General features: G+C 50.5%; 5 protein-coding genes across 5 annotated transcripts; 3 read left to right on the top strand and 2 right to left on the bottom strand.

Moving 5' to 3' along the window:
- Positions 1–579: 579 nt before the first annotated feature.
- BO80DRAFT_362685 (uncharacterized protein) lies at positions 580–1,470 on the bottom strand (the record flags this gene model as incomplete). The annotated part of the gene is made up of 2 exons (XM_025716070.1): positions 580–871; positions 938–1,470. The coding sequence occupies 2 exons, from the start codon at positions 1,468–1,470 to the stop codon at positions 580–582; spliced, it is 825 nt and encodes a 274-aa protein (XP_025572268.1).
- Positions 1,471–2,661: 1,191 nt separating this feature from the next.
- Positions 2,662–3,728, top strand: BO80DRAFT_179776 (uncharacterized protein). Its single transcript, XM_025714009.1, has 2 exons — positions 2,662–3,207; positions 3,267–3,728. Exons 1-2 carry the CDS (start codon positions 2,747–2,749, stop codon positions 3,529–3,531), a joined length of 726 nt encoding a protein of 241 aa, XP_025572267.1. The 5' UTR covers positions 2,662–2,746; the 3' UTR covers positions 3,532–3,728.
- Positions 3,729–5,985: 2,257 nt separating this feature from the next.
- BO80DRAFT_504395 (MOSC domain protein) lies at positions 5,986–7,587 on the top strand (the record flags this gene model as incomplete). The annotated part of the gene is made up of 2 exons (XM_025724423.1): positions 5,986–7,309; positions 7,445–7,587. 2 exons carry the CDS (start codon positions 5,986–5,988, stop codon positions 7,543–7,545), a joined length of 1,425 nt encoding a protein of 474 aa, XP_025572266.1. The 3' UTR covers positions 7,546–7,587.
- A 148-nt stretch (positions 7,588–7,735) lies between these two features.
- On the bottom strand, positions 7,736–9,595 carry BO80DRAFT_447927 (nucleobase:cation symporter-2 family protein; the record flags this gene model as incomplete). The annotated part of the gene is made up of 3 exons (XM_025721640.1): positions 7,736–9,234; positions 9,282–9,448; positions 9,504–9,595. The coding sequence occupies 3 exons, from the start codon at positions 9,593–9,595 to the stop codon at positions 7,736–7,738; spliced, it is 1,758 nt and encodes a 585-aa protein (XP_025572265.1).
- A 3,727-nt stretch (positions 9,596–13,322) lies between these two features.
- BO80DRAFT_495917 (tannase) lies at positions 13,323–15,053 on the top strand (the record flags this gene model as incomplete). Its single annotated transcript, XM_025723982.1, has 3 exons — positions 13,323–13,429; positions 13,469–14,442; positions 14,530–15,053. The coding sequence occupies 3 exons, from the start codon at positions 13,323–13,325 to the stop codon at positions 15,051–15,053; spliced, it is 1,605 nt and encodes a 534-aa protein (XP_025572264.1).
- Positions 15,054–17,018: the final 1,965 nt, after the last annotated feature.

Below are 17,018 nucleotides of genomic sequence, written 5' to 3'. Positions count from 1 at the left end.
GTGGTGACCTCAGTGGATCCAGGCTCGAATGATGGCAACTATCCTTCGACTCTGCCTCACTCTCCTTATTTCCAAGAGATCCTTCTCTCCGTCCACCCCAATTCAAGCCTGGCATCGACGAGCGGACCTCGAAGTGTGAATCAATCAGTAGAATCTGAGCCTACTAGCGACGATGGATTCGTATATTGGGAGATAACAGATAACAGGAAAATCTCCTAGAAAGACTCTAGACTACCCATCGCTTGACCATGCTTTTCCATTCTGGTATCTTGGTGTAAGAAGGAAATGCAGTCCATTTGAGAAGCATAGGCTCGGGGATCAATAAGCTATAGGGGTAGTGGAGTGGATCCCCAGACGCAGGCAATTCACCAGATGAACTAAAAACTATAAATCGCGAAGAGATGAATAAGTTCCAACTAGAACAAACGGAATTGGGAAACGAGGCCAGCCTCGTCAATTCTAGTCCCGATACGGGGCTGAAACTAGAATGTATCATTTAATTGGGCTTTCTTTTCACCTTGCGCTGGTATTTCGATACCCTGGCGTAGCGTGTTCCGCGAGCAGTCTGTACCAAGCAGTTTAGCTAGTGATAGGAATTTCGAGAATGCTATAGCTTACCAGCTTCGAGCCGTACCTAACGGGGAAAAAATTATCCTTGTCATCTAGCCCTCTGAGGACAGTCGCAAAGATGCACTCTCGCAACGAGACGCTTGTCGCAGATGATTGGGCTCTGGCGCTTATGGGTTGGGACATGGCGAATTGGAGATTGTCAATCCTCTTCACAAACCACGTATACTCGTATACGGTGAAGATCCCATAACGAGTATGGTGGTCGTCCATATATCGCGCGAGCTGGCCTATTTTATGAACACTACTGTTAGTATACGGGATGGAGATCGATATACAAACACATGGCCACTCACCAAGCATGCCAGACATGAATGCGTGCCATGATTGGTCTCGTTTAGGCGCAAAGGCCCAAAATGTTTTCACTTCCGCCACCGCTTTGATGGCATGAGTCCTGGTCTCTACAACGACAAGATCGGGTACGAGATTGTCTCCCGCTGGCGCTCCTTGCTTCCGCTTCTCCCCCTTCTTCGCCCCAATCAGAAGTCTATTCCTACCCCATTGCGCGTCCCCGAAGCTGACCCCCAACTTTAGAAGATTGCAGATCTCTCCCACCGGGTGCAGAGCGTTATTGACGAAACGACCCTGCACCCCCAGCTCATTAGCCGTTCCAAAGACCTCATCGGGCACCCTGGGTCTAAAGGGCTGGTATTTCCCGCAGTATGGCTCCAGGAGGTCTTTTACTTCCTTCGAAAATTCGGGCCAGGGCTTCAAATGCTCGGGTTTGAGGATGAATGGAGATTCGCCGGGCTTCAGCGTTCTGAAGCCCTCCTCTGTGATCAGGTCGGCAACGGGGGACCAAAGGCATTCCCGATGCCCCATGGGCAGCTTCAGAGATTCCATCGTCTTAACTTAACGAAGATTCGCTTCGAGGAGTGGGCGGGATATTATAACTCCAAGACTCAAACTAGCCATGAATTAATGGCCCAGAAATCACGAAATAGGTGTTCATGAACCTGTGCTGTTTCTACGAAGGTCTGCGTTGGTTCGATTTCCTCTTCCCCTTCTTTCCCTTTCTGTGTGTCTAATTCTCTTTCATTTTGGATTTTCTAATATATTTTTCTCCAGTGCATGTATGCTATTCTAGTGACAGGATTCACTTCTGGGGAGTTTCTAGAGTGAAGCCTGGTAGAAGTTCACGAGTCGGCCAACCTGCTCGTCTGCCAAAAAAACTAGAGTCCTGAAGCTCAGCCTATAAGCTGTCAGGCTATACGCTATTGGGGTTCAAAGAAATATTTACCCAACTTCGTGGGGGTAAAATACAAACGTAGTTCACTGGATCCGGCTTTTCATAGTACCTACCTATCCAGGAAATCGGAGCCGTTGGGTGTGGGGGCACAGAGAAGTGGCAGCGTGCCGAAGATGCTCTCAGGACAGGGTAGTCTCTAGTATTGCTGCTATTCTAAGGAAACGGTTGCTATAAGGATGCGCAGAGACGACCCCTGGAGCCCAGCGTGATGGATATGGTGGACTTCTATTGGGTTTGAACAAGTAGTCAATAGATAACGCTGCACAGCAGCGCAGATTTCTACATATTCATAATCCAGAGATATTCGTAATAAAGTCCATCTGTGTTATCTCTATAGGTTCAGAACTCCGTAGGCATGACCGGTATGGAGGACGGGAAGACTATGGAAGTCCGGCCGCAGAGGTTTGTAACCCGAAGGTCTCCCAGTGTTGGGGGAGTGTTGCTATGGAGCACAGTGTAGTATGTTCAAAATGATTCCGTGAGATATTCTGAAGATCCTGCTATAGCTTATTGGAAATCCTGTTCAGACGGCCTCCTACATTGGCATGAACCACCAGTGAGAGACCATTCTCTCTTCAGAAGGGTTCAAATCTACAAAGGAGAGCCACCGCAGACCATCAGAAAGCATGATCCTTGGCTTTCGGGAAGAGAGTATAAAGCAATTCCAATGACACATTCACAATGACGCGATTGAAGGGTCCTGGTGCATGATGGGTTTTTCACGTGATAGCGTCTGTGACTCAGATCGAATTTCCCCGGTCAAAGGAACTGGTCCACCTCTCAACCCACAATCTTCATCTTCAATCAACCACCTCTTCAGATTATTATCCCCAACTCTTGTCGAACACCAAGCCACATCTTCCCCCGACCATGTGGGCGTTCAGCTTGGAAGGACGAGTCTTCGATATCGAAGGAAGGAAACTCAAGATCGAGGAGCAACTCTCCGAGGTTTTGGATAGGAGAATGGGTCAACGCCATGTTCTAGCAAAGGCTAGGAACATAGAGAACAAATTACCGTCTTTGCTCAAAATACGCTACCAACTGAACCCGAAATACTTTGATTTCGATGATCCCAAAGAGGTTCTGGAGATCGCCGATCAACATTACTGCCACGAGGTTGAGGCTACCGTACTCTTGGGTAAAGCTGGACTCGGACCACGATATCTTGCACATGAAACTCATTACCAGCCTGAGTGGATGCCTTTTCCCGACGGCTATGTCGACTTTATCGTCATGCAAAACCCCCCCGGTGAAAATGTTAATGAGATCCAAGATGAGCTCACCGATCGCCAGCTCGCGAGTATCCGAACGCAGCTCGCGCATATTTTGGAGTACGTGAAAGACCTTCTAGGAGATTGATTGTACTAACAGATGCTGGGGCACCTCGCAGGACGATGCGCAAGAGTGATTATAAACTGGTCCAGCAACATCCCAGCTATCTTAACTACGATGCGCGGACAAATAGGCTGTATCTAATCGACCTCGAGGGCCTCGCATATACCGACTCAACCAGTAGCACATCCTTTCCGGTCGACGAGGAGAGCCCGTTCGTGGAAGCATTCAATATCTGGCGTGCGCCTTACAGGAAGCCCGAGAGAGTGGCACCATCTGACCAGCCTATCAAAAAGGAAAATCGGCCCCCGTGGAAAACATAGTTGAGAAGGATTTTTGGATGGAGGCACTGTCCTATAGACGGGTCCCTTTACAACTAGCTAGAACATTGCTGGCTCGTTATTCATGATGTTTGGAAGGCTTAATTAGCCCCCCTCCCCGCCCCAGCTCTGAGAGGCAGTGGGCCTGCTGCCGTATCCAGGCACATCAGGTGACTGAATGACGGAGTATAAACCCCCCCTCGTTTCCCTCTTCTTCCCATCGCCAGCTTCCCAGCAGGGACATCCGATCAGCGATCTCGGTAACGTGTAGCTTACAAGAATATCCTGCCGGAGCAACGCACTCAGGTCCAGCTATGACAAGATGAAGATGGCACATGCCCTCATGAATAGACTCTTCCTCCTTATTATCTATCGTCTGGCAGGGAGCGAAAGAAGATGTCCTCTCGCAAGCGGCATACGCGCATCATGAACAGGGATGCCGGCACTGGGATCTTGGAGAGAATGTGGAGGAGCAGGTGTGCCGCCTGTATCCCAATGCTGCAGTCCATTATTGGATTGTCAGATCAGCGTATACGACTGTCAAGAGTGGTCAGTCTAGAGAGAAAGAGCGCTAATCGGGACATCTTCTGGGTATAACATCAGGTCCCCGAGCCGTGGGGAGGCGATAGAGGCTTACGGGTAACGTGGGGAGCGCTCTGTTTTGTCTGGCTATGCGCAGAATCCGTGGTATGGCGACCCACATGGGGCACGACATGCGGGTACTGTGGTAAGGATACACAAGTCCTACTATCAGTTATACAATCAATGACTCACTTCGCTGCGGGCAATCGGTTGTAAATTTAGGGAAGTATGGGGGCTTTCTCCACCCACCTTCGACAGAAGACATAGTCCCAGAACTGCGGAGAAAATGCCTTTGAGAAATGAACTTTAGATATTTGGTATGTAGCCGGATGTTTGAAGAGGACCTATGCACCAAACTGATTCGAGACTGTTTGCTTATGGGATGTGGTCACATCCAGTGCCTTGTCTACGGGATGACAACATCGCTTCACCCAATGAACGTATGTGTACAGACATGAATGAGGCTGGTTCATATAGATTCATATCAATTTGGATCGAGTCTTTTAGATTGTCGGCTTCTCTCAATCGTCTTTGTAATCCATATTGAATAGAAGGGACGCTCATCGTAGCCATCGTAGCCCCCCTCAACGAGACAGTATATAACTCATGGCCTCCTTTGTAGAAAGTCCCACCCTTCTTCAGTCAGGGTCCCCCGAGTACGATGTCATATCGTAATCATAATCCTTGCAGCAGTAGTTACTGCCCTGAATAAACCTCTTGATTTCTTCCAGTATCACAACTCGTCCAACTTGAATAATTGAGCGGACATTTTATATTCCCCACAGACCATTGAAAGACTTGTCGCAATCTGGTCTATTCGACTGCCGTTACCATATCTCCATGTTATATCTTATGCCGCGCCGTGGTTTTGTTGAAGGGTGTCGCTGACCCACCGATGTCGCCGGACTGAGATTAGAAGTATGTAGGAGACAGTGACTTCGACTTCCTCTGGAAGGTCGATCGTGGTGATTGATGGCTTTGAAAGGGCCATCTTAACCCCCTTGTTCAGCTGGCGTGACAGCTGGTGATGACATGGGTCTCATCCGAGATGCTGTCACCCTTGCCCTTAGTATCGAGTGTAACGTATATATATATTTTTCGCAGCCTGGGCTAGATAGCCATCGCCGGTTCGAGGAGGGCCTCAAAAGGCTGCATTTGGAATCAGGCTTTGATCAGTCGATCGGTCGGTGATCGAGTCCTCGGGACTCAGTGTAGATCCAGGACAGAAGACTCAAGCCTCTTTATATAGACACAGACGTATCCTGAATTACTAATACTACATAGGCTGTTTCCTACATTATAAGAGAGACATCGGAATCTCCCCTACCGAAGCTATCACTAGTGCTTTTGTAGCAGGACTAGTAGCTTGTTCCTTGGTTGCTTATAGGAATGCTCTCTTCAGTATAATAATACCAGGACATTATATTAAGACCATTGCCGATCAAGTACATAGTTCCCTGGCGATAGGCTCCGTACGCTCAGCTTCACTGGCAGGCCTAAGTCTATGTGGCAGGGGCATACCCAGCTTGGCAAGAATTGACCTGGTCACGGGTATGATTGCACTCGGCTGTAGCCTTTAGAGGTATCAGATTAGCATCGACGCTCGCCGGTAAACACAGGCATATCTTTAGAAAAACTCCTCGCTCTTCCATTTCTGTGGAATTCCTTGAGTCACTGCAATGGGTTAAGCCAGCCCCACCTCGTCGGCTAGTTCCGAGTCCGGTCCGTCAAGGTCCATCTGATAAGACTGCCGTCCCGATCTTCAGGAACACGATTTTTCGGCATAATTCACTTCCATCTCATATTTCCGGTCTCAACTTAACTGTACATTTCACAGCTATACTTCATTCTTCGTTCCTGCCTACAACATTGTCAATGCTGGACTTGTTCTCCATAAGTATCACCACCATCCACTATGGTCTGACCTCCCTGCCCGCCATCATCTGGCTATCCACCCTCCCCATCATCCTCTGCATCCCGCTGCTCGTCCCCTACCTCAACCCCGCTCCCCCACCCCCCAGAGGCTGTCGCCGACTCGGCCTCGCTCCATCCCAGCAATCCAATCTCCACGATGAATACGACCCCAAGTACACCCACGGCGTGCCCAGCACCGCCGCTGACGAATCCGGCCACCCCGCCTGGCGCATCAAAGCCCTCTTCACCTACCCGATCAAAAGCTGCACCGGCGTGGAGCTCGAAACCGCCGAGGTGATCGAAACCGGTCTGAAATACGACCGACTCTTCTGTTTCGCCGAGTTGATGCCATCCACCAACACCAGCACACCCAGCCAATGGACCGCCCGCACCCTCCGCGACCGCGACTTCAGGAACCTTGCCCTCCTCCGTCCCGAGATCTGGGTCCCCGATCCCACCTCCCCGTCCTACTCACCCAACTTACCTGAAATCCAATCCAACGGCGTGCTCATCATCCACTACCCACGTCTCCCCACCAACCCACTCACCAAACTCCTCCAACGTCTGCATCTCTTCCCCACCACAACCACCTCCTTCACCATCCCCCTCACCCCACCCCCCTCCCAAACTCACCTGTTCCCTCTCCACCCCGTCAAAATCTGGAAAGACAGCCCCCAAGCCTACAACTACGGGCACCTTCTCCCCGACTCCCTCCGCGCCCTACTCACCTACGACACCACCGTCCCGCCGCATCTCCGCCGCCCTCTCACCCTCTTCCGCGCATGCGAGGCCCACCACCGCGAGATCTTCCGCTGCGCGCCCCGCAAGGAGGAGATCGGGTTCCAGCCCGTCACGGGCTTCGCGGACGCGTATCCCCTGCATTTGGTGAATATGGCGAGTATTCGGGATGTAGCGGGGCGGTGTGGGGATGCGATTCCCCAGTTGAGTGTGAGGCGGTTTCGTGCGAATGTCGTGGTTCAGGGGCCGGGGAGGTTTGAGGAGGATGCGTGGAAGAGGATTCGGGTTGGGGGGGTATCTTCATCGTCTTCGTCTATTTCTTGTGGGAAAAATTCGGAGAAAGACAATAGGGATGGTGAATGCGAAGGAGGTGTGGAAATCCACACAGTCTGTAGAACTATTCGCTGCAAATTGCCGAATGTTGATCCCGATACGGGGATCAGACATCCTTCGGAACCGGATCGTACGATGAAGAGTTATCGGAAGATAGATCCGGGGGATCGCACGAATGCGTGTTTGGGGATGCAGTTGGTTCCGGCTGTTAGGGGTGAGTTTGTTCCTTTCTGTTGTTCGTCCATTTGGTTGGTTTTTGTTTGTGCTTCTGTTCGGTGGAAACGAGGTTGAAGTGCCTTGTTTAGATTGGTTGGTCTTATTGCTTTTCAGACACGCTAACTTGTGATAGAATTCACTCTGCGGGTTAATGATCCCATCTCAGTGCTGGAGACGGGTGAGCACTTCTATATCAAGATGCTGGCGCCAGGGGAGAAAGTAGAAGGGGTGTAAAGTCCCTGATCCTGTGCTGTACTATAATACTTTTTTCAGCTGTATTCTACATTAGTACTTTAGAATGTCCGATGTGCATAGCAAAATTAATTCATTGCATATCAATGACCATCTAGGCCAACAAAGAAGGGTATCCAGATAAAACCAAGGTATCGCCAATCCAACCAAAATATATAACCAAAATTAATCATCATGCAGTGTGGGAGCCGGATGGCTCTCCCTTCGTGAAGTGTGTGCTCTCAGAGGAGGTCATCACGTCCTCGCTCTGGCGGTGATCCCCCCGAGCATCTAGAATAGCCGCTTCTTCCTCCGGATCCTCGGGAAGGATCAGGTTGAGCACCACCCCCAGCAGGGCGGTAATAGCGAAACCATTCTCCATGACCAATTCAATAGCGTCCAACAGACCCGTCAAGCCGCGGTTGTTGCCGCTGTAGGTGAAGAAGTAATCGAACCAGTCGGACACGAGCGTGGCGCCCATACCAACGGCAAATGCGGCAGTCAGGATGAAGCGGTTGCGGCGCGTGAAGGAGATGGTGGAGATAATGCGGATGCCGGAGATGGCCACGGAGGAGAACAGGAATGTCGTCATGCCGCCGAGAACACTGCTGGGAATGGCAACAAGGGCGGCAGCAAACTTGGCGAAGATACCCATGACGATGAGGAAAAAGCAGCAGCAGTAACCGGCGGTGCGGTTGGCGCACTTGGTCAGAGCGATGACACCGTTATTCTGAGCAAACACGGACATCGGAGTCATTGTGCAGAGCCCTGCCAGGATACAGGTGATACCGTTACCCAGAACACCGCCCTGGATACGCGAGTCGAAAGTGGGTCCCTCAACTTCGACCTGGGACACATCGCACGTGGCTGTGATGTCTCCAATCGACTCCATCATAACGACGATGTACACTGCCAGCAGTGGTAGGATCAGGGGTGGGTATACAACCAACGGGAATGTGCGAACCCAGACAAAGGAGGCCACAGGTGCAGCGTCAATGCCCGATCGATCAAAGTACCCGCATGCAGCGGCCACGATGCATCCAACCAGCAGACCAACGACAACGGCACAGGATCGCATGATGGGTGCACCGAAGCGCTCGCAGATGATGATCGACACATAGACCAAAAAGCCAAGTCCAATGAACTCCGCACTTCCCCAAGGAAGAGCGTGTGGCGCATCTGCACTCGGGCACAGAGCACCGTTGCCAGGGTTGTCACTGCAGGTTCCGGAGCCACCCGCCCAATCCTCGAAAGCAGACTGAATGAGACTGGCGCCGATCAGGAGGACAGTAGGACCGGTGACGAGGGGTGGAAAGACGCGCTTCAAGATCTTGGGGCTCATGAAAGACAGACCGACTTCGAGCAGAGCACACAAACATGAGGTTCCCAACAAAGCACCGTAGCCCTTGGGGCATGGTAGCTTAGTCCCATCCTCAGAGGTGGGGCAGTATCCGGTTGTGTACATTTGGTCGAAGGCCCCAGATGCCACAGTGATCGTGGCAAAAGAAATGCCCACGACAGAAATCAGACCAGTCCCGATGTAGTATTTTGTGCCATAGATGTGGAAGCGGGTCATTTGAATAGCGGAGAGAATGCCGGAGACAATAAGTGAAGTTGAGACGAGGTATTGGTAGTCTTCGGATCCGAAGTTGGCGCCAGCTGTGCCACCGATCAGGATGGGAGGTGAAATGACTATCAGAGTCAATACTGATCCGACAAAAGGATCGCAAAATACTCACTTCCACCCAGCATCGCCAGCGAATGTTGCAGTCCGAGTAGCAGGGCCAACACAACAGGAACTCGGTCTTCGAGTCCGAAGAATGGTGCTGAGCTTCGCCTCTTCGTAATGAAGGGAATATTGGGGGTGAACAGATAGGCGTAATCATAGTCTCCAATGAGGCCCTCCCTGTGGAAATATTAGCACAAGACCCAGCGCAGAACGAGCGACTCCTTCAACGCACTTTGTAGTGAACGCTTTGACAAGGGAGCGGGCTTTGTCACCCCATGTCCGCTTCGGCCGGTAGTCCGGACCTATCTGATCTGGACCGTCCATTGGCGGCAAATAAGGTCTGCGATATGGAAGATGTTGGTGTCCCGGAGGGAAGTGGTATAATAATGCAGGTAAAGAGACTGTCTTCAGATGATCGTCTCCTTATGTTGCACAACTGGGTCACCTCAGTTGGCCAGGAATGGATTGAGGGGTCGGTTCTCGACGGTGTCTCAGTTTGGGTCTGGGGAATCGACTAACATGGGCCCAGACATCGACGGACGAGGTGTCTATATACACGGGGCATCGCGGGGAGCTCGAATATGGTTCGGAACGATCGAAGGTCGGAGCGGAGTGGATGATGATACCAGCTATCAGTGGCAAACGCGGTGGGTGAATCAATCGAATAATGGTCAGGGCCGGTTATCTCTCGCGCGGCGTGCCAGACACGCGAGCCAATTTCCAAGCGAGCTGCAGGTCGGGGCAGCACTAGTGGATCATTGGATGACTGGTTCGCCATCGATTTAGCTGGTCTTTGCTCAGGCTCACGGTGGGCCCTGCGATAAGGGCCGCCGTCGGTTGACAGAGTCCGCTCATGTAACGCCCCCGGCCGCTTATCTGTCCCCAGCTCGGGTTCCGCCGAAATCCATGCCTCGCGTCTGGGGCTGATAGCCGGTGGCCGATGGGCCTGGAGCTGATGAACCCGACTGTGGCCGGAGTAGAACTCTTCCAGAGAGTGGGAAGGCCGGGGAAAATATAAGCTACTAGTAGTACTAGGAGGCTGCACCAGAGGGGAATCGAAGAATCGACGACGGTTCTGTTGGTGTTCCAGTCCGGGGAAACACCAGCCCCAATTCGGCAATCCATTAGTCATGGAATTGTCCCTGGTCCAACTTTATCGCAACCTTGACTCGGGCCCGTGACTAACGCCTTCGCTGCAGTCGCATTGCCAGGTCGCATTCTACCATTGTGACGACGTAGTCTATCTGCGTTTATTTTAAAATCCTATATCGGCCTGATGCTGTCTTTTTTATTTTTCTGCTTGGATTGTTCTCCGTATGACCCACAAGCGTATTTACCTGATTACACAGCAGCAGGGAGTAGTCTGGATTTCATGCAAGGCACATGTCTTAGCTCAACTTCTCGTGAGGCAGATTGGCCATTTGTGAGAAGTAAAAGATGAGCCTATTGTATACGTGTGCCATCTAGTCATGATGCTACCCCATAATGAACCTGCGGATTCCAAAACGTTGCCAAATCGAGCTATATCCCCTCCCCCAAAGGCCATAGTGTCATTTTAGAGTTCAGATCGAACCGCTTACCTGCGACGATAATCTGGTAGCTTTTGTTTTTGGTGAATTTATTTTTGCCAACGCTTGCGGTGCTAAATCTGCTGAAAGATACACAGCACAGCCAGGGACTGTTTCTCGCTAACCAGGCTCCTTCAAGTAGGGCTGTTCCAAGAAGGACGTGTGTACAATGAGGAATATAGGATTAGCAGAACGACCAACTGTCTCTTGTGTGAATATCCGGGACTAGGCTTCAGTACGCGGGCTGCTCTTCCTGAACGACTTGAATATCTCTGCGTATACGTCATCCAATCACCTTATTCCTTTGACTTCCAGTATCTGGCTCGTTAAGATGGATTCGCGTCATTGAAAATCGTGTTCCATCGAACATATTTAATTCCCTCATTCATTTACGACCGTATCTATCCCCCTGTCTGGTGCCTTGGTGCTTATTAAGTGGCGGGAGCTCATTTGATTCATAATCATCAAGCTGCGGCTCCTTCATTGTCATGCCGTCATCCGATAAAGTCTATGTTCTTATGGTGGCAGGAAAGTGAGTAGCAAGGCCATTTAAATTATTATCGGAGGTTGTTCTTTCTCCTTTGATCAAGTACTCCATTCGATCACACAGATGAATTGTTGTCAAAAAAGGATTAGCCTTCCGATATAGTATGGCATATGAACTGCTCACCACGTGAAGATGAAAGATGCTCAAGGAAATAAAGCTATCTGGTGGCAGGCCAAATACATTACGGGTGAAAGAATCAAGTCGGCGTAGTAGCCAGTATCGGACCCCACTATTGCTCCGTCTTCCAATAAGGACACTCCATATCTTAGTAAATATGTCAAGGTTATGAAAAGGATAGAACTCCGCAAATATCACCTACCGAGTCTCAAGGATCACTTGTGCAATAATCAGTCTGGCTTCATTAGATCCATTAACAAGAACGGTATTCCTTCTTTTTCGGAGAATTTCAATCCCACATGTCCCCGACCCGATTGTTGATCGGCACATCGGTTTTCAGCCGCGGCACCGTGGAGGAGCAGTGGAGCCGAGCCGTGCCACTGGTTCACCATTCTCGCCAACCTCGGATCGGCAAGGACCGGAAGATGGTCCTTTCATATACATCTTTACGGAAGAATCCGGAGCACACCATAGACAGAGTGGGCTGAATAATGGCGTTGGATAATAGTGGAGGTATCTGCAGCGATGACGTTGATAAGCTTCGAAAGACGGATACGGAGTACCCCGTACATCAAGTGGCTAGTATACTTCGTCTTAGATGAACCTGAGTAAGCATTGTAGGCACTTCCGGCTGCACTATTGGCAAAAGAACTAGGATGGACAGCCGACTAGCGTGCGCGGTGTACATATATTTTATGGAAGTATGCCGAAGACATTTGATAATATCTTCAAGTTTCCAACCCCTCATTTGCAGCGCTGGGGTATCTTTCTCATACAGAGTATAAGGTGGCCAAAGATATAATACAGGAAGTGTATCTGAGGTCCCTCAGTACGCACTGCAGAAGTAGTAGGGCTAGAAACAGAGGTAGCAAAGATGTACTCCAGGAACCAATGATATATAATCTTAATCATTGCGCCAAAATAGTGAAATAATCTGAAGGTCCGCCAAGATATCTTCTTGGTCGAACTATTGAATTTCGACTCACCTCTAGGAATTCTGCGGTCCTGGAAGAGTATGGAAGAACTACCTTCTTGGTTGAAAGGGAATATAAGGATGTAGAGAGCCCTGTGGCCTCAGGCATAATAGGAGTGATCAATCTACTTTACCTTTGCTCTCAATTGGCTTTGGCCAAAGCAGTAAAGCCAGGACAAATCACAAGCAATCTTCCTTGTCTCAGGCAGCAATGTCGACCAGTTCCCTACTTTCACATATATATAAAATTCTAGATAATAATAATGTTGGTCCCTGATGTAAATCAACGTTAGCCTTACCTGGCGAGTACTACGTTGTGCCATGTATTCTCGGCGCTGCCTACTTTATATCTGACCTCTGCGCTGATTACCTCGGCCAGCGATGCGGGAGATCTTTATCTGACCTACCCGGAGCATTATTCATAACTTCCATTACTATCCCTGCTTTGATAGCTGGTCGTCACTTTCAGGGATGGGACATGAGGTCTTTGAAGAATCGCCGCGGCGTGCCCGGCTCAAGGCCAAGGCGGGTTCTCGCAAAGACACCCCAAATGCGGAAATGTGGGAAGTTCTCCGTCGCAGTGGCTCTTCGTGCGCATTCATTCTACCAGACCACATATATACTCCTCTCAGCGAGGGACTACGTCAGTGACAACGTGGCCCCCCTGATATTATCCGGGAACAGCCAAGGAGAGATGAATAGGAGTGAGGTGGAGCTACTGTAGCCCGGTTCTAAGTAAGTCAGCCTCTGCCCTGCTCACTAAAGAAATGTAAATATAAGCACAGTTTTGCACGATTCAGCAACTTGCCATCATATCATTACACAATTCTCATCCTTCATTCTAAGATGGCCTTTCTGCCATTACTTGTCACCCTTGGGGCGACGCTAGTTCAGGCCACCACCGCCGCCGTCACTCTAGATGATGTGTGCACCCCGGCATACGTTCGAACCAAGTTGCCTGCCGATAGTGTCTACCCTTGAATCACCATTAGCCACTTCAATCTCTCCGCTAACCCTGTCTACAATCTCTCGACGAGCGGCTCTGCGGTATATCCGGCCACCACCATCGACTACTGCAACGTGACCCTGGCTTATTCCCACAATGGCCGGGACAACAACGTCCAAGTGCGTTTCTGGCTGCCCTCTCCGGAGAAGTTCGCGAACCGCTACCTCTCTACTGGCGGAGCAGACTACTACGTCAACCAAGGCACGCAGCAGCTCCCTGGGGGTGTGATGTACGGCGCTGTTTCCGGGTCAACAGACGGCGGGTTCGGAAGCTTCGACACGGGGGTCGACGAGATTCTGCTCCTAGCCAACGGCACTTTGGACTGGCAGAACCTGTATATGTTCGGCTACCAGGCGCACCATGAGCTCGCCACAATCGGCAAGCGCTTCACGCGCAACTTCTTCAACATGACTGACAACGAGGAAGACCAAAAACTGTACAGCTACTACCAAAGCTGCTCCGAGGGCGGCCGTGAAGGGTGGAGCCAGGTCCAGCGCTTCGGCGACCAGTTTGATGGCGCGGTAATCGGCGCCCCGGCCATTCGGTACTCCTTTCAAATGACAATGCACCTATGGGCAAATGTCGTCGAGAAGACCCTCGGCTACTACCCTTCGCAGTGTGAGGTCGAGGCCATCGTTAACCAAACAATCAACGCTTGCGACGGGTTGGATGGTCGCGTGGACGGGGTGGTCTCACGCTCCGATATCTGCAAGATGCAGTTCAACCTCACCGAGACAATTGGCAAGCGATACTACTGCGCTGCAGACGGGGACGTGCCGGTGCAGAACTCGACTATCTCCGCACAGGCGGTGGAGGTGTTCGAGGCAATCCTCGGCGGGATGAAAGATAGTGACGGCAAGCAGGTGTATCTGTCCTACCAGCCTGGAGCGCTTTTTTGGGATGCTCAAGCGACGTATAACACAACATCAGGGACTTGGGGTTTGGACATAAATTCCATGGGTGGATAATTCGTCACCAAGTTTCTGCAGCTTTTGGAACTTGATAACCTCCCCACACTGGAGAATGTCACCTACAATACCTTGAAAGAATGGGTGCAGCAAGGCTGGCAAACCTATGAGGGTTCCCTACACACCACATGGCCAGATCTGACGCCCTTTCACCGAGCGGGTGGTAAAGTGCTTCATTATCACGGCGAGCAGGATGGAAGTATCCCAACGGCTTCGTCTGTGCATTACTACGATTCGGTTCGTAGGACAATGTATCCTACTCTCACGTATAATGCTAGTCACCAGGCCTTGGGCGAGTGGTACCGCCTGTTCCTCGTCCCTAGAGCCTCGCACTGTATGAACAACGATTTACAGCCAAATGGCCCATTCCCGCAGACCTCCCTCCAGACGTTGATTGAGTGGGTTGAGCAAGATCTGGTACCTGTGAGGTTGAACGGGACTGTTCTGAGTGGCGCGTTTGAAGGGGAGACCCAGGAGATCTGCGCGTGGCCCCTGCGGCCGATGTGGTACAACAACGGGACGAGAATGGAGTGTGAGTATGATCAGACGTCTCTGAATACTTGGAAGTGGGATCTGGATGCGTTTGACCTGCCTGTATATTAGTGGGGTGTGAGTAAGGACTGGATCTGTTTCGAGGCTGAGTAGGCTTCCGTGTGCTTGGCGGAAATTTTAGGTTCTAGCGACTATACTTAAGATAGAGCCATTCGACAGCTATTCCTGCTTCAAGTCAAATGATATAGCGGGCCTTATATACCATTATTCATCTTTAGAAAATCTGGTACCGGCTCAGACAGAGAAATAGAACTTGCTAACCAATTTACATAGAACTAACTTACCTACCCATGACACACAGACAACACCTCATCTCACCCTCCACGTGCCAACATATATTACCTAAAATGACAAGCCTGAATAGTACAAAACATACCACTCTGCTTGTTATTCTGATTAGCGTTTCAACGAAAGTCTCTAACACTATAATCTCATTACCAAAAGGGCCACTCTTTCCCGACTAACAGTTCATCATTAGACTCTCTACAATAGGCTCTTCAATTGGTATTTTATTAAAGTGGCACCTAACCCAATAAATGAATTCGGCCCTCAAGCCAGCATCTTCTGCCAAGAACCACGTAGACTGAAAAAAAAATATATTCCTTCGAGCCCTGGGTGTAGAAGGTAGAATATAGCATGTCTCACCACCTTCTTCAACCAAACACATCCTTCATGTACCCTCACTCCTGGAAACCTTGGCTGTAATGACACGCTATCTAGATACGGCCCAGTCCCTAACTATAGAAATCAATGAACAAAAACTAATTAGCTGTAGTGAGTACTCCGCACACCACTAGTAGGCCCTTGTGGAGGTTGAATCCAGCTGAAATCGTCTAGAATGGCACTGTTTTTCTGCAAGCCCAACAGAGTACAGAGGAGCGTTGCTTTTGTTGCGACGATAGAGGGACCATGTTGTTATAAGTTTATATCTAACTTTGTTTACTGTACGGAGTATACTCCGCACCGAGCAGGGCTTGTAGATCATTGGGTCTATAGGTGAGAGAGTACTCCGTAAATGTTCGGGATAAAGTTGCTGCGCCAATTAAATTTACTAGACGCATCATGCTTCTGTCTTAGCAGTAGGAAGATGAGTGCAGGACTTCTCTCTTGTGTGAAACTAGAGACACTATGCAGCTATAGTACTCTCCTGATACTTTGTAGTCTCCCGCCCCAACCAGATGGTGGCACGATGCCTTCAACGGTAAGCTCTTCTGGACACCGGTCTAGATTTCGAGACTATTACGGAGTAGTTCTGGGGCCATCTGATAACGTGGGGTCCAGGTGGTGCTATCTTGATCGGGTTAGATGCCTGGGGTTGAAAGACTTGCGGTGTGGGACGCCCTGCTTGGGCCGGTGACTTGCCCCAACCCTGGGTCATGTGGTTGCCTCAGGCGATCAAAGTCAATTGTAAGGAATGTTCGGGTGTAAACCTCACATGCCATCACGTGGCACCTAGCGGAAAAAATTTTGTTGGGGGCATGCCTGAATCATATGGCGACGATCCTGGAGTCAGCTCGAACGGAGCACCCGGAAAGGGCTTCTGCCGAGGAGCTTGCGGCTCCGAGTCAAGCCAACTAGACGGCCGCTTCAGCCTTCGAGCTGTTTCAGACTTCAGGCTTCGACTCAGGCGGTGGCAATGTCCACTCATAGGGCTGCACCCAGCTGCAAAGTCGGAGCTGAGTGGACGAACCAAGTAATCCAAGGCATGCTTATAACAGCACTAGACCGCGTTAGTGTTGCTGTAGAGTCACAATGATCCAAGTTGGCATTCCAAAGATTTACAAAGGACGACCGCTAGTCAAATGTATTGAATCATGCGGAATGGTTGCTCCAAACTAGCGATGCTCAGCTGCGGAAAAGGAAGCCGTCCCGAGACCAAGTCAGGACCACTCGCCACGAGCAGCCACCGGGCCAAGCCACCAGCCACACGGACCTGCCAGGGGGGCGAAAAACGTTGGGGATTCAACAGATGGCGGGCCGGCGCTGATTGGCGGTTCCCGGGTGGCCTTACCCAAA

This window comes from Aspergillus ibericus (assembly GCF_003184845.1).
Source record: "Aspergillus ibericus CBS 121593 unplaced genomic scaffold BO80scaffold_40, whole genome shotgun sequence".
NCBI lineage: Eukaryota > Fungi > Ascomycota > Eurotiomycetes > Eurotiales > Aspergillaceae > Aspergillus > Aspergillus ibericus.
This window is presented reverse-complemented; position numbering and strand designations above follow the sequence as displayed.

What these genes read in the sequence shown, in the direction of transcription:
- BO80DRAFT_179776 (XM_025714009.1), top strand. Translation starts at nt 2,747, where the DNA reads ATGTGGGCGTTCAGCTTGGAAGGACGAGTCTTCGATATCGAAGGAAGG. An exon ending in CAGCTCGCGCATATTTTGGA is followed by an intron (nt 3,208 to 3,266) that starts GTACGTGAAAGA and finishes GGCACCTCGCAG; the next exon opens with GACGATGCGCAAGAGTGATT.